Consider the following 14,027-nt stretch of genomic DNA (forward strand, 5'->3'; position numbering starts at 1 on the left):
GTCTCTTACATAGACTGCCACCAGGAGGTGTAGTGGACTAAAGGTGGGTCTTCCCACCTCAACAGATCCAGAATAGAATTGGGTCTACCCTCTGCAAGTGATTTAATAAGGAAAAAACCCACACGTGTATCCTGTCACTGGGTTTTAATGCCAGTTGTAATCAGGTTGACAACCAAGAATAGCCATCACACTCATTTAAAAATAAATTCTGACGCTAGACAGATGGCTCAGCGTCTTAGAGTACTTACTGTCCTTACCCTCGAAGGACCTAGGTTTGATTTCTAGCACCCACATGTGTTGTGGTTTGCCCTGGAGTTATCTGTATTTTGATGCACTGCCCCAAGGACAGCTGCTTAGTCATTACTCAGGAATCAGGTGACTTCACCAGAATCTTCTCCCCATTGAATTTGTAAAATACAGGTGAGGGCCAGGTACAGGATAGGAGGCCTGTCATTGGAGGAAAAGGAAGGATGGGCGGGAGAGAAGGTTGAAGGAAGAGGAAGAGACTGGAATGGAAGGGAGGAAGAGAGAGAGAGAGAGAGAGAGAGAGAGAGAGAGAGAGAGAGAGAGAGAGAGAGAGAGAGAGAGAAGCCATGGCCGGTGACATTAAGATTCTGCTCTGTGTATTTACAGGTTATTAATGTTTTTAAGGGATGGATGGTACTGGACTTTGTATGTTTATGTGGGCAATTATATCTTACCAATCGGATCTAAAGTTATTGTGTTGTGTGTTCTTTTATGTGACGATTTGAGTGTAGCAAAGTGTGCGGCGGCAGGAGACACTGGGCCACCGAGGAGTTGGGATGTGTTTCTGCCAAAATATCTAGCAGATATCATGGGGCACTGCGGTGCTGGACCTAGCGAGGTAAAAGACAACAATACTTTTTTATTTTTTATATTTTTACAACAACACACATGGAAGCTTAAAACCATAATTCTAATTCCATGGGGACCAATTCTCTCTTCCGCCCTCCGTGAACACCAAGTATGCATACATGCAGGCAAAACATTCATGTACATTAAATACTGAATCTAATTTTTTTACTAAAATAAAATCTTTTTAAAAGCCTGTAGAAAGTGGCACCAACAAAGCAGAAGAAAGAATGCCAGTCGTTCGTGGGCACAGGGTAGATGGGAAACAGCATTCAGATACTGAGAAGGAAACAGAGCCAAGAACTCTAAAGTGTGATCAGAAGACCAAACCTAAGAATCCATAGCAGAGAAAGAAGCTGAGATCAAATGTAACCGTATAGAGAATCAACTTAAGGAACTGTGACAGAAAACTCCCAAATCTAGAGAAAGAAATAGATACTCAAGCACAAGAAAGCATGTAAAATCCAAAATAGACATATCCAGAGAAGAACTTCATTTTTGTAATCAAGATGTCAGAAATACAAAACTACACCTATTGTCTTAGTCAGGGCTTCTGTTGCTGCAATGAAACACCATGACTATAAAGCAGCGTGGGAAGGACAGGATCTATTTCAAGATCATCATTAAGAACTGAAGGAAGTCAGGACAGGGACTCAACCAGGGCAGGAACCTGGAGGCTGAGACCATGAATGGGATGCTTCTCTGTCTTGCTCCCCATGACTTGTTTAGCCTGATTTTTTTTAATAGAACCCAGGCTCACCAGCTCCAGGGTAACACATTTCACAATGGGCTGGGCCTTTCAACATCAATCACTAGTTTTTTGGTTTTTGTTTTTAAGATTTATTTATTTATTTATTTATTTATTTATTTATTTATTTATTTATTTATGTATATGAGTAGAATCCCTTTATAGATGGTTGTGAGCCACTATGTGGTTGCTGAGATTTGAACTCAGGACCTATGGAAGAGCATCCCTGCTCTTAACCACTGAGCCATCTCTCCAGCCCCGTCAATCACTAGTTTTAAAAAGTGCCCTATAACTTTGGCCTCAGCCTGATCTTAGGGGGGCATTTTCTTAGTTGATACTCCCTCCTCTTCGAAACTTGAGTCAGATTGACATAAAAGTAGCCAGCACCACTGACCCCTTGTCAACCTGACACACAAATACTTCACTATTATGCCACAACCTTTCCTTTCTTCTCCAACTCCAAGATCACACATTAGTATTGACATTCCAAAATAAAACATCTTACAAACTTAAAATGTCTGTTTTTACAAATTCAAACATATTAAAATTCAGTCTCTAATACCCCAAATCTCTTAAAATGTCTTTTAAAAACTCAATCCCTCAACTGTGGGCTACTGTAAAGTCAAAAAGAAATTAAATGCTTTCTTTAAGAGGGAAGAATCAAAGCGAAACCAAACTCCAAAAGTATAAATAAGTGGGGTTCACTCAGGATCTTCTGTGTTCCTCCAGCTAGCATAGCTCCCTTCTCTGGCTCCGCCCTCTGCAATGCACAGCTTGTCGTATATGCTCCATCTCACTGCTGTTGCTGTTCTTGGTGGTCATCCATCCCAAGGTACTTACATCTTCAAAATGCTGAGGTCAACTGCTGCAGCTAGACTACACTTCCACTAATAGCCGCGCGTAGCTTCTCTTCATGGTGCCAAGCCTCAACTTCTCTGCAAAACCTCTTCAATCCTGCCACTTCAATTGCCAGTGTGGTTGAACCTTCACCAATGGCCTCTCCTAGCCTCTCACAAGGCCCACCCCAGCTGCTCTCCATGTCACCTTCATGTCTTTAAAACTAGTACTACCTGAGCGACTCTTTTTTTTTTTTATTAACTTGAGTATTTCTTATTTACATTTCGAATGTTATTCCCTTTCCCGGTTTCCAGGCAAACATCCCCCTAACCCCTCGCCCTCCCCTTCTATATGGGTGTTCCCCTTCCCATTCTCCCCCCCATTACCGCCCTCCCCCCAACAATCACGTTCACTGGGGGTTCAGTCTTAGTAGGACCAAGGGCTTCCCCTTCCACTGGTGATCTTACTAGAATATTCATTGCTACCTATGAGGTCAGAGTCCAGGGTCAGTCCATGTATAGTCTTTAGGTAGTGGCTTAGTCCCTGGAAGCTCTGGTTGGTTGGCATTGTTGTTCATATTATGGGGTCTCGAGCCCCTTCAAGCTCTTCCAGTTCTTTCTCTGATTCCTTCAATGGGGGTCCTGTTTACCTGAGCAACTCTTACACTACCAAGTTCAGCTGCCAGTATGACATACAACTGTGGATACTTCTGGAATATAGCTCTGTGTGCTCTCAGGAAATTTCACCTCAATAATGCTGATCTCTTCTTAGTCACTACTAAATTCTCAGCTCCAGCTGACAGGCATCAAGTATGATAGCAAAAGATAGGTATCTTGTTAATCATAGCTGATTCTTCAGCTCCAGCCTACCAGAACCACAGAATCTTAATTCAAAAACAACAATGACCCCAATGGAAACTTTAAACTTCACAGTGCTCCGTCTTCTGCATTTTCCTTGACATTCTTAACTTCCAAGCTCCTACAGAACATTTCACCAAGCACTGAATACTCAATGACTTTTCTCACACAAAGTTCCAAAGTCCACCATCCTCTCCAAAAGAACAATACATGACTCCTGGAAAACACCTTGTTTCGGATAGGCTATCATTTGTTGCAATGAAACATCATAAGCAAAAACCAATGGTTTGTTTGGGTTACATGTCAATATCATTGTCTCTCGTTGTTGAAAGAAAGGGCAGGAACTAATGCAAAGGCCATGGAGGGGTGCTACATACTGGCTTGCTGCCCATGACTTGCTCAGTCTGCTTTCTTACAAAACCATAGACCACCAGGCCAAGGGTGGTCCCATCCATAATGGACTAGGAACCTCGTACATCAAACACGAATTAAGAAAACACCCTACAGTCTTGGTCACAGCCTGATCTTATGGAGACCTTTTCTCAACTGAAGCTCCCTTCTTTCAGAAACCTTTGTCAAGTTGACATAAAAATAGCCAGTATACCTACAAAGGGAGAAATAATCAGAAAAATCTTCTCATCAACCTTCAAAGCCATGGAGGAAGACTTGTAGCAATGAATGCTTACATTTAAAAAGGTTTAAGTTCTCAATCTAATAAGGTACTTTGGTGAAATATCTTTAATATAAAAATTTAATACAATGGGAAAAATTGAAGCCATGAGAAAACAAAAGCAGGTATGGCTGATTCTAATAAAGAGTTTTTCATTTTGTTTTTTTTATTTTAGCATTTTTATGTTATAAAGGATCATAGGATTGGACCAGTTGGAGATAAAATCATTTATTACTAGAATCTAAACCCTATGAATAGAAGAGATGACTCAAACAATTGGGAACCCAAATGAATTTGGTACAGGCCCGCTCTAGCTGAGTTGGGATACAGGTAGTGTGCTTAGCAACTAGCCAAGGCGTTCAGAGACTTTTTTTAAAATCAGTTTATTTTCTTTGAAGAAGGAAGGAATATCATGTATATCAATGACAGAAAGCCTGAGGAAATGGGAAAGATAGTTAAATGACCTGGTATGATAAAAATCCTTTCTTCCCATTCACTCTGCAGACTTATATCCAGGCTACCCGATGACGTGGCTGTCTTTGGATGTTAGGAATCTGCTGTACCAGAGTCTATACTTTTGGATTCTTAAGGAGCCCTTATGAATAGCATGGACTGTAGATGTCATTGTTAGCTGAATAAACAAACCCTTCCTAGTTCTTTCTGAACTGGTTCAACTCAGCTCTTCTGGCTCAAATTCCTCTCCAAGATGACTGATTCAAACTGGCTTCTCTTGTCTTCTTGACTGAATTGCTCTGCTTGGCCTCAAACTAACTGTGACCACCTGTTCTAATCTTCTTGCTCCTTTTTATTCTCTGGATCCTTCTGTCTTTACCTACAACCTGATTCTGTAAAACTCTCCCAGTAAAACTACCTCCTCTGACCTGCACAAAACTGCATGAACTGAACTCACTGAACTGACTCAACTGAATTTAACCCCCCCCTCTCTCTCTCTCTCTGTGTGTGTGTGTGTGTGTGTGTGTGTGTGTGTGTGTGTGTGTGTGATGCTCCCAAGTAGCCTCTTTCTCATCTTGTTTTTGTGAGAGTTGGGCACATCCTATCTCTAACTCATTATGTCAAATTTTTCTCTGATTCATCACTTTGTCTTCTCCACAATTAGATGTCATGTTCCAACATGGCTGCTCCCTACTAGAAACTATCCCTACCGTCACTGTTTAAGATTAAAGGTATATACTAATGGAGTGTCTAGATTCTGCTCAGATCATATAGACGTAAACGGTCTTTAGAGATGTTCCCTTGCCAGAGAAGCCATGTTGCTGGATTAAAATTCCTCTATAATAGATACTTATAAAAATTTTCCAGATGGGCCAATAGTAATATTAGGGCCAAGGAATAAAGAGTGTAGGCAAGACAATGCCTCATGAGAATCAGATGGCTTTCTTTGGGAGACATTAAGGGAATGGTTATTCACACTGAAGCAAGGTAGAGAAGAGAGACTAAAGAAAGACTCCACCAAGTCCAGATTGGGAGAATGAATGATGATATTGGTGTTACATACAGGAGCATGAGTAACTTTTGAACAACTTCAGCACAGAAGAGTCCTACTTTTAAATCTCCTATATACTTAGTATATCTGAAAGTATACTTATATAATATATAAAATATACATATATTAAGTATATGGCTGGGGCAGAAGTGAGTGGTGATTGAAATATCAGAAGATTTTTGTGGAAGTGTGTGATGCTTTCTCTTCCCTTTGAAAGGAAATGGTAGCAGTCCCATTCCCATGGGCCTTGCTACTTGTCATATAGGACTGTTGATTTCATTGTCATGACTATGTAGTCAAGTCCTCCCATAGGTCACCTCAGCCACTCTGCTTCATGGTGGCATTTGACATGTCAGACCTGGAGGAAACAATTCACACACTGAAGGTCAAGAACAGTGACAGTTAATGGAGTTGAATTTACAGATAATAGGGTATCCTGGTGACTCACACACCATACAGCAGAATTCTCATTAAGGCTTTGTGCTTTGTCCAAAAACATTCAGTAGATATGTGGCAGATCTGGTACTAGAATTCTCAAATGGTGGTGACAAACCCTACTTGGTGGCCATAGTTGTTTTATGACTGTAATCTGAAATTTGCCCCACAAGCTCCCATTCCAAATGCTCAGTCTCTTGCTATGTGTGTTAGTTGGAATGGTAATGCCTACCCCTCAGACTTGTGTGTTTAAATGCTTGATCATAGGGAGTGGCACTGTTAGGATGTGTGGCTTTGTTGCAGTAGGTACAGCCTTGTTGTTGGAAGTATGTCAGTGTGCAGGTGGGCTTTTAGGTCATATATGTTCACACTATGCCCAGTGTGGCACACGGTCCACAGATGCACAGCCTGTGAATCAAGATGTAGAGCTCTCAGCTTCTTCTCCAGCGCCATGTCTGCCTGCATGCCTCCATACTTCCTGCCATGATGATAATAGACCAAAACTCTGAATGTGCAATCCAGCTCCAATTAAATGATTTCCTTTATCATGTCGCCTGGGTCACGGTAACTCTTTATAGCAATAGAACCCTAGTTCAACATTGTGCTATTTTCAAAACTGTGGGAGGTGGGGGCTGGCCAGGGTTGGGCCTCAGAAGGTTATTCATGCTTCTGGTTCCTGGTCCATTCTATGTGGAAATCTCTGAGTGCTCTTCGTGCTCCTGGCCTGGAGACAGAGCCACTATGCCCTGCTTCCCCACCACCATAGATTACATTATATGAACCCAGATATATCTTTCATCCCCTTAAGTTGTTTTGTAGTATTTTGTCACAGTGATAAGTAAGTAGCCAATACAGGTAAGCATTGAGATTGTTTCTAGTTATCTGGCAGAGAGGATCAAATATAAAAACCCTTTCCCCTCCAATTTAGCTGCATAATTGCAGACTCTGGAGTATTTAGAATGCATCTTCCTGCTCTTTCCCTTAACTCCATGGGAAACACTGCCCATAATGGCTACTGCATTCAGAAACCTTGTTAAACAAACCCAACACTTTATCCATCTCTAGGCCTTTTCAAAGTTGTGAGACCATCTTACCCTTTCCATCTTCTCCAGCCTTCAGAATCTGTACTGGTTTCCAATTGCTGCCATGATAAATTACCCCAAGGTTAGGCATTTGACACAAAGTTTTATTTATAGCTCCATACCTCACCGGAGTCTCGCCAGTATCAAATTATAGAGTCTGAAGGGCTGAGTTACTTTCTAGAGGCCCTAAAGAAAGAAACATTTCCTTGCTTAATTTTGGTTAATGGCATCTTACATCTCAGGGATGCAAGGCTGATGTCCCATACCCTTTTGAAACTGTCAGCTGAGACCCATTTCAGCTTCTAGAGGACACCCATGGTGTTTGGCTCATGGCGCAAGCTGAATGTCTCCTCACATTTTGACTCTGCCCCAGTGTACTTCCACTTTAGAGGACCCACATAACTAGGCTTGTCTAATAATCCAACGTAATGCCCATTTCAATGTTCTTATCTTAAACCATGAGGACAGAATTTCTTTCCCCCTGCAATGTTAACATTATCAGATTCTTGAGTCAGAGACTGGACATCTCTCTGTGAGACATTATTTTGTCTGCCACAGCATCTAACCTGCCATGTTTTGTCAATTTACTGAACATGTTACCTGGCTCTGGGGTCCTCTATGCTGTTTCCATACTGGAAAGCCTTTTCTATCAATAAAACAACATTTAAGCATGCTTAATGTCTCCTGTGCTTAAAATTCTTCTGCCTTCCTTCACCTAAGGTCTTGGAGGATGAAAGATTTTAGTTTGGGTTCTGGTCTGTTGTTTTAGCACTAGTCCAAGCATCAATCTAATCTCTCTTCCAATCCATTGTGTATTATTATTATTTTAATATTAGTAATCATATTTTGTGGGGTTGGGGTGGGGCAGGGCCACACTACATAGCCTTGACTGTCCTGGAGCTCACTATGTAGACCAAGCTGCCCTCAAACTTACAGAGATCACCTGCTTCTGCCTTCTTAATACTGCGACTAAAGGCATGCACCATCATGCCCACTCTCCAATCCTTTGTAACATGAGAAAATGCTTGCCACTTGTGTGACAAAACATTTCCTTGGAGGACGAAACACACATGTCTACTCACCCCAGACATGACAAACCAAAGTACGAATACCAACAAAGCTCAGTTTGGTAAACCAATGAGTTTTATTGTGGTTACTCACAGGAATATGGGTAAAAGGTTACTTAAAGGGGTAGAAATGACTCAAACATAGCTGCATCACAAAACTCCACTCTTATGGATGACAATTCACAAAATCTAAGAACATGGAGCACACTGCAGGGAGCTCAGCAGGCTTCAGTGTCCTTTCCAAGTGACTCTGGTCTTATCTTCTAGGCAACTCAGGTGGTTTCTGCTTCTTCCAGGGTCAATCTTTGCAGCTCAGCTTCTTTCTGTCTGAGGCAGACTGTCAGTTTTATTGTTCACTCTGGCAAGGAGGAGCCTAGTGAATCTGCTGTGTTTCAGGAACTTCCTGAAGCTATTTTGAACTGTTTACCTTTCTACTTACGGAATTCCTTAAGAAAAACAGTCCTGCAAGGATGAAAAATAAATCCATTAATTAATTATTTACTTTACATATCTAAGCTTGACATCCCAGTACCCCCTCACACAGCTCCTCCCCTTCTCCCCTTTCTCTTCTGAGAAGGGGAGCCCACCACCTCTGGGGTACCGACCCACCCTGGGCACATCAAGTCACAGTAGGACTGGGCACATCCTTTCCCCTTGAGGACAGACAAGGCATCCCAGTTAGGGGAACAGGATCCACAGGCAGGCAGCAAATTCAGGGACAGCCTTCACTCCAGTTGTTGGGGGGGACACATGTAGAATAAGCTGCTCATCTGCTACATATGTAGGAGGGTTCGGGGCTAACTCCTAGGGAAATAAAACAGTCATTAAAATCTCCCCCTTGGGACTGGAGCGATGGCTCAGTGGTTAAGAGCCCTGACTGCTCTTCCAGAAGTCCTGAGTTCAATTCCCAGCAACTACATGGTGGCTCACAACCATCTGTAATGGGATCTGATGTCCTCTTCTGGTATGTCTGAAGACAGCGATAGTGTACTCACATGCACAAAATAAATAAATCTTAAAAAAATTATTTATTTATTTTATGTATATGCGTACACTGTCGCTGTCTTCAGACACACCGGAAGAAGACACTGGATCCCATTACAGATGGTTGTGAGCCATCATGTGGTTGCTGGGAATTGAACTCAGGACTTTTGGAAGCACAATCAGTGCTCTTAACAACTGAGCCATCTCTCCAGCTCCCAAATAAATAAATTTTTAAAATCTCCCCCTCCCCCAAAAAGCCCAGGGCTAGATGGAATGTTTTTTTTTTGAGATTTATTCATTTATTATATATAAGTACACCGTAGCTGTCTTCAGATACACCAGAAGAGGGTATCGGATCTCCTTACAGATGGTTGTGAGCCACCATGTGGTTGCTGGGAATTGAACTCATGACCTCTGGAAGAGCAATTGGGTGCTCTTAACCGCTGAGCCATCTCTCCAGCCCTAGATGGAATGTTTTAATCTTGGAGAAAACTGCTACACAAAACCACTGCTCCTTGAAAAGAATTTTGAAGTTCCCACTTTTTACCCAAACCCAGCTCAGAGCACCCCTTCCAGAAAATCATCCTGATACCTCTGATGCCTAATTACAGCTGTGGACAGAGATCCTCTTTTAAACACCTCTGTATCTAGTATATGGTCCCGTGTTTTGCTTTAAATCCACACCGTTGTGATTTTGTCCATTTCACCAACCCAGTCTTTACTTTCCCCTGCCCCCATCAATCATGCATTTCCTAAGAGTGTCGCTTTTTGGGGGCAGCTTCAATATCTCCCTTTCTTTTTACTAGATCCCAGGAGCTGTTAAGAGTTACACCATAGACTGCTGAGAAAATTAGAATGGTCGCGTGCACATATTTAATTTGTTAATAGTATTCCAGACCCACCTTACATAGCTAGTCTCACGAGTGAATATTTATGATATGGGTGAGTTTCTTTTACTCACAAGTGGGATGTTCCTTGCCAGTTACAATTGTCACCCCGGAACGGTTCTTTGACAGAAGGAAACTGCACAATCAGCTTTATCCCGTTGTTTCCTCTGGAGTTTCCTGGTTCCTTGGGTAAAGGCAGTCAGTCACACTAGAGTGGTGTGAGTTTGAGTGTGTGGCTTCCCACAAGGAAGTCAATGAGAAAGCCAATGAGAGACTTTAACCCGAGATGAATAGAATTCCAAGATCTCTGACAATGGAAACCAAGGATCAGGAAGTGCTTAGAATGTCTGTGGGTAATCTTAACACAAGGAGGGAGAGAGAGAAAGACGGAAAGGAAGCAGGACCCAGACTTCCAAAGATTATCAGTCACATACATGGGTTAAGTGTCAGTCAGTTATCGTGCAAAAGAGCAAGTATTTGACCACATCAACTACAAAGGCAATTTCATTTATGCAAAGAAACTGAGAGATCTCTCAAGCAGATCTTGGCCGCCAGCTCCCAGTTTGTGCCTAGCTGCCCGGTGACTTTCCATATTGCCTGCCCTGAGCTGCAACGTCCTGCGCGAACCACTGTGTACTGAGGCCCTTGGAGGTGCTGATCCATCCGCTCTACTACCGGCTCCCTGACCACAATGCCTTTTCTCTGCCTCCAGGCCCCGCCCTAATAGGTGGCTTTTGCTTTTTCTCCCGCCCAGCAACTCAGTCCCTCCCCACTGCCTCTACGGCTGAGTTTCTGCCCCGACCACGCCCCCTTCCTATCCCGCCACGCCCCCGACCTCCTCTCTGCAGTCTGGCTCTTCCCCTAATCCACCTCCTAGCTCCGCCCTGGCACACAGGCTCCGCCTCTGCCTCTCCTGGCCCCGCCCCAGGCTCGAGCTCCACTTCTCCCGCGCTGGGGCCCGCCTGGGGTTTTAGGGGGCCGAGAGCCGCGAGTGGTCCAGCTCCGAGGAACAGCATTGCGGGACCGCCCCGTTCTTCACTCGTCCCGGCGCCGCCGCGCCCTTCCTCCGAGTAAGTGCCTCCCTTCCAGGAGTGGAGCTTAGGGGTTGTGTGTGTGTGTGTGGGGGGGGGGGGTGTCAAAAAATAGTAATGATAAAACCAGACACTACTTGGGAACTTTCAAAGTGCTCCTCGGGGCGCGCTTGCAGTTCTCCAAGAGTTTCAGCCGTGAGAGTAGGTGTGAGTAGGTGCGAGTGAGTAGGTGAAGTGGGCGTGAGTGTGTGGGAGCGCGCAGCTTGGAAAGTACCGGAGTTTTAACGTTTAGGCGCCACACTATGGATCCCAGTTCCGTGGCTGGCAGTCTACCGCCAGGGAGAGACCTCTTCCAGCTCCCGCTTTGAGCCCCTCTCCCCATCCTTTCCTTTCTTCTCTTAACTCCATTCTGGCTAAGTGTACTGTCCTCTCGGTAACCAACCTCACACGCTGAAGCAAGGGTTGCCTGTGTTGTTCAGGATGCCCCAGATTTCAGACTGAGATGCTGATCTGAGATTGTTATCCAATCCTACATTGTAAACCAGCAGCGAGCAGTTTTGCTTTAAAATCATTCCGTGAAGAAAGTTGTGTGCTTGTGTGCGTTTCTGTTTGTCCCATGTGCTTAGCGGTGGCGCCGAGCTTCCAGCACCTGCTGGGAGAACACCTGAGGAGTTCCCAGGGCCGGGTGACCCAGGACTGCTGATAGGCGGTTTTAAGACCAGTCTAATCAAACGACTTGGCCACCTAAATGATGTTCATTGACTAAGCAACACCATGTTTCTAAACCGATTGATTTCCTAACACACAGCACTACCAATTGTAGTTTACTGCTCAGTGTTGAAATAGCAACGCCCTTGGGTTGCTTAAGTGTGAAAGTTTTATCCCAGTGTAAGTTATTTTTATTGAGGAAGGGGCATCAGTACACTCACTGCAGAGGACATATTTCTTTCTACACAAAACGATACCTTGACCAGTTTGCTGCATCCCACAGCCTTATTGAGCCTGCGTTCCTGAGTTCCCGTCTAGTTATAATTTCTGGTTCTCCTACCTCTCAGTTTTTTATTCTCGCTGTGTGTTTGCTGTGGAAGTAGAATTCCCACGAAATTTCTTTCACATCTTTGTTGAAAATCCCCTTAGATGCTGGTAGGGAAAGACGCTTTGAATACAAATTCTTTACTGAGGTGCATGGCTAACAAAACTTTGTGGCTGAAGAAAAGAAAGAAGTCTTAACAGGATGGCTTTTAAGAAGCCGTGGTGCTGTGGTGGCTGTAAGAGCTGATAAATCACTTTAAGTGCTGCTTATCACAGCGGATATTTTTATCATACATTGAATCCTGTATTACACAAAGGTGTTTCCACACTGTTTTAAGTAAGAGAACATTATACTTTGTAGTGTAATCAGATGACTCCATTTCTGTTTAAGAAAAAAAATAATTATCACACCTAATTAAACACCTGGAAACATTTATTGCCACCTTCTAATTAGATCTGTCATAGGGAGTTAAGTCAACAACTTACTGCTAATATTCTAGGTAGTAGTTTAATTGTCTTTTCTTTGGGATGCTGTGACTGTCCATGAAGACTAATGTCCTCCTCCACCTACCTACCACCACTGGAGGTTTTTGCCTGTAAACTGGGTAAATAAAGTTTAGGAAAGTAGATTGGCTCCCATCTCCCTGTAAAATGTGAACAGTTTATTTAGATAATAAGTGTTCTGGTTGTAGGTTTTATAAGCTCTTACGTGGGTCTGGGTTTCCTGGTTTAAGACTCATTAATAAATCCTCAGATATTTTTACCAAAAGTGTAGACACTGTCTTCACAGCCTTTGTTCTCACGAGTTTGCGTTTACTGAGAAAAGGGGTTGTGAGTTGGAAATCTCATTCTTGTCTCTTTCTGTACTAGTTTGCTTTCTGTTGCAGTGACACCACAACCCAAAGCAACTACTAGAGGGAGGTGGGGAGGAGTTTGTAGGTAATCCGCCATTGAGGCAGGCACGGAATAAGCATGGAGAAGCAGTACTTACAGTTGGTGGATGGTTTTGTGCTGTCTGTATCCAGATGCTCATTTCCATGCCCAAACAGACATCTGGTTGCAGTCCAGATGTTGGCGTGGTCAAGCATCTCCAGGCTCAATGTTCTGTAAACATTATTTTCCATCACCTCTGATTAATCGATAAAGAGCTGATCAACCAACTAGCTGGGCAGAAGAGTCTAGCCCAGGACTTCTGATCCCAGTCAGGGGAGATTCGGTGAGAAGGAGATGGAGTGTATATGAGAAGTTACCATGAAGTCTCAATGAGAGAGCAGCCATGGCGAGGACACACATGGGGGAGTATGAGCCAGGGCAAGACTCAGGTTACATGACCACATGGTGGGGAAGTCCCCAAGCTAGCATAGTGGGTACAATCTGCTGGGAGTATTTGCTGAGCTTAGTGCTCGCAGCTTGTTAATGAAAATATCGGGTCTCCTTGTCATTTATTTGGGAGCAGAAATGGGCTAGAGCCAGCATAGAAACACCCGGGGGAGCGAAGAGGGACAGACACCCCTCCCCCAAAGAATTACTTTTATAGATTGCTAGCTTCGTTGCCAGGACTTACGCAACTTGGTTTCATATGTAACCCAGGACCACCTGCTCAGGGGCGGCACTGCCACAGTAGTCTGGGCCCTTCCACAGCAAACATTAATCAAAAAATAGCCACGCAGACTTGCCTATAGGCTGGTCTAGTGAGGCAAGTCCTCGGCTGAGGTTCCTTCGTCCTAGGTGACTCTGTTGTGGGTCGGCCTGACCAAATCGAATTGTCTCTGCCTAGGTTTTGAGTTACATGAGGGCAGACTGCTGAGACCCTAAATAGAATGGCAGCCACCAGGCTCAGGGCGTTAATTTAGGTTAGCTCTTTTGCAGTTTTCCTTCTGTTGAAATCAGAGGAAAGGGTATGTGGAGAGAAGTGATTGCGTCCAAGCAATGCTCCTTAGGAAATGTCCAGTAGGGGGAAGGGCAGATCTTTAAGGGGCACTTCCAGTAGTAAATCCTTGGGGTTGTGTGGGCCATCATG

At 43.7% G+C, this 14,027-nt stretch overlaps 1 protein-coding gene and 1 long non-coding RNA gene across 3 annotated transcripts in view; one reads left to right on the top strand and one right to left on the bottom strand.

Moving 5' to 3' along the window:
- Positions 1–8,131: 8,131 nt before the first annotated feature.
- On the bottom strand, positions 8,132–10,637 carry LOC120098294 (uncharacterized). Its single transcript, XR_015642953.1, has 3 exons — positions 10,019–10,637; positions 8,683–8,877; positions 8,132–8,535 (listed from the first exon to the last, which is right to left on the bottom strand). It is a non-coding gene; the product is annotated as an uncharacterized LOC120098294 (long non-coding RNA).
- Positions 10,638–10,870: 233 nt separating this feature from the next.
- Positions 10,871–14,027, top strand: part of Tnfaip8 (TNF alpha induced protein 8) — a 121,593-nt gene continuing 118,436 nt past the window's right edge. For both annotated transcript variants that reach the window (XM_087592828.1, XM_087592825.1), the window contains exon 1: positions 10,871–11,014. Coding sequence is in view for 1 of the 2 variants with exons in the window: in XM_087592825.1 (XP_087448951.1) it covers position 11,014 (1 nt within the window). In the remaining variant the exon portion in view is untranslated. The remainder of the gene's footprint in view (positions 11,015–14,027) is intronic.

The sequence above is a fragment of the Rattus norvegicus genome, chromosome 18, assembly GCF_021556685.1.
Source record: "Rattus norvegicus strain SHRSP/BbbUtx chromosome 18, alternate assembly SHRSP_T2T, whole genome shotgun sequence".
Lineage (NCBI taxonomy): Eukaryota > Metazoa > Chordata > Mammalia > Rodentia > Muridae > Rattus > Rattus norvegicus.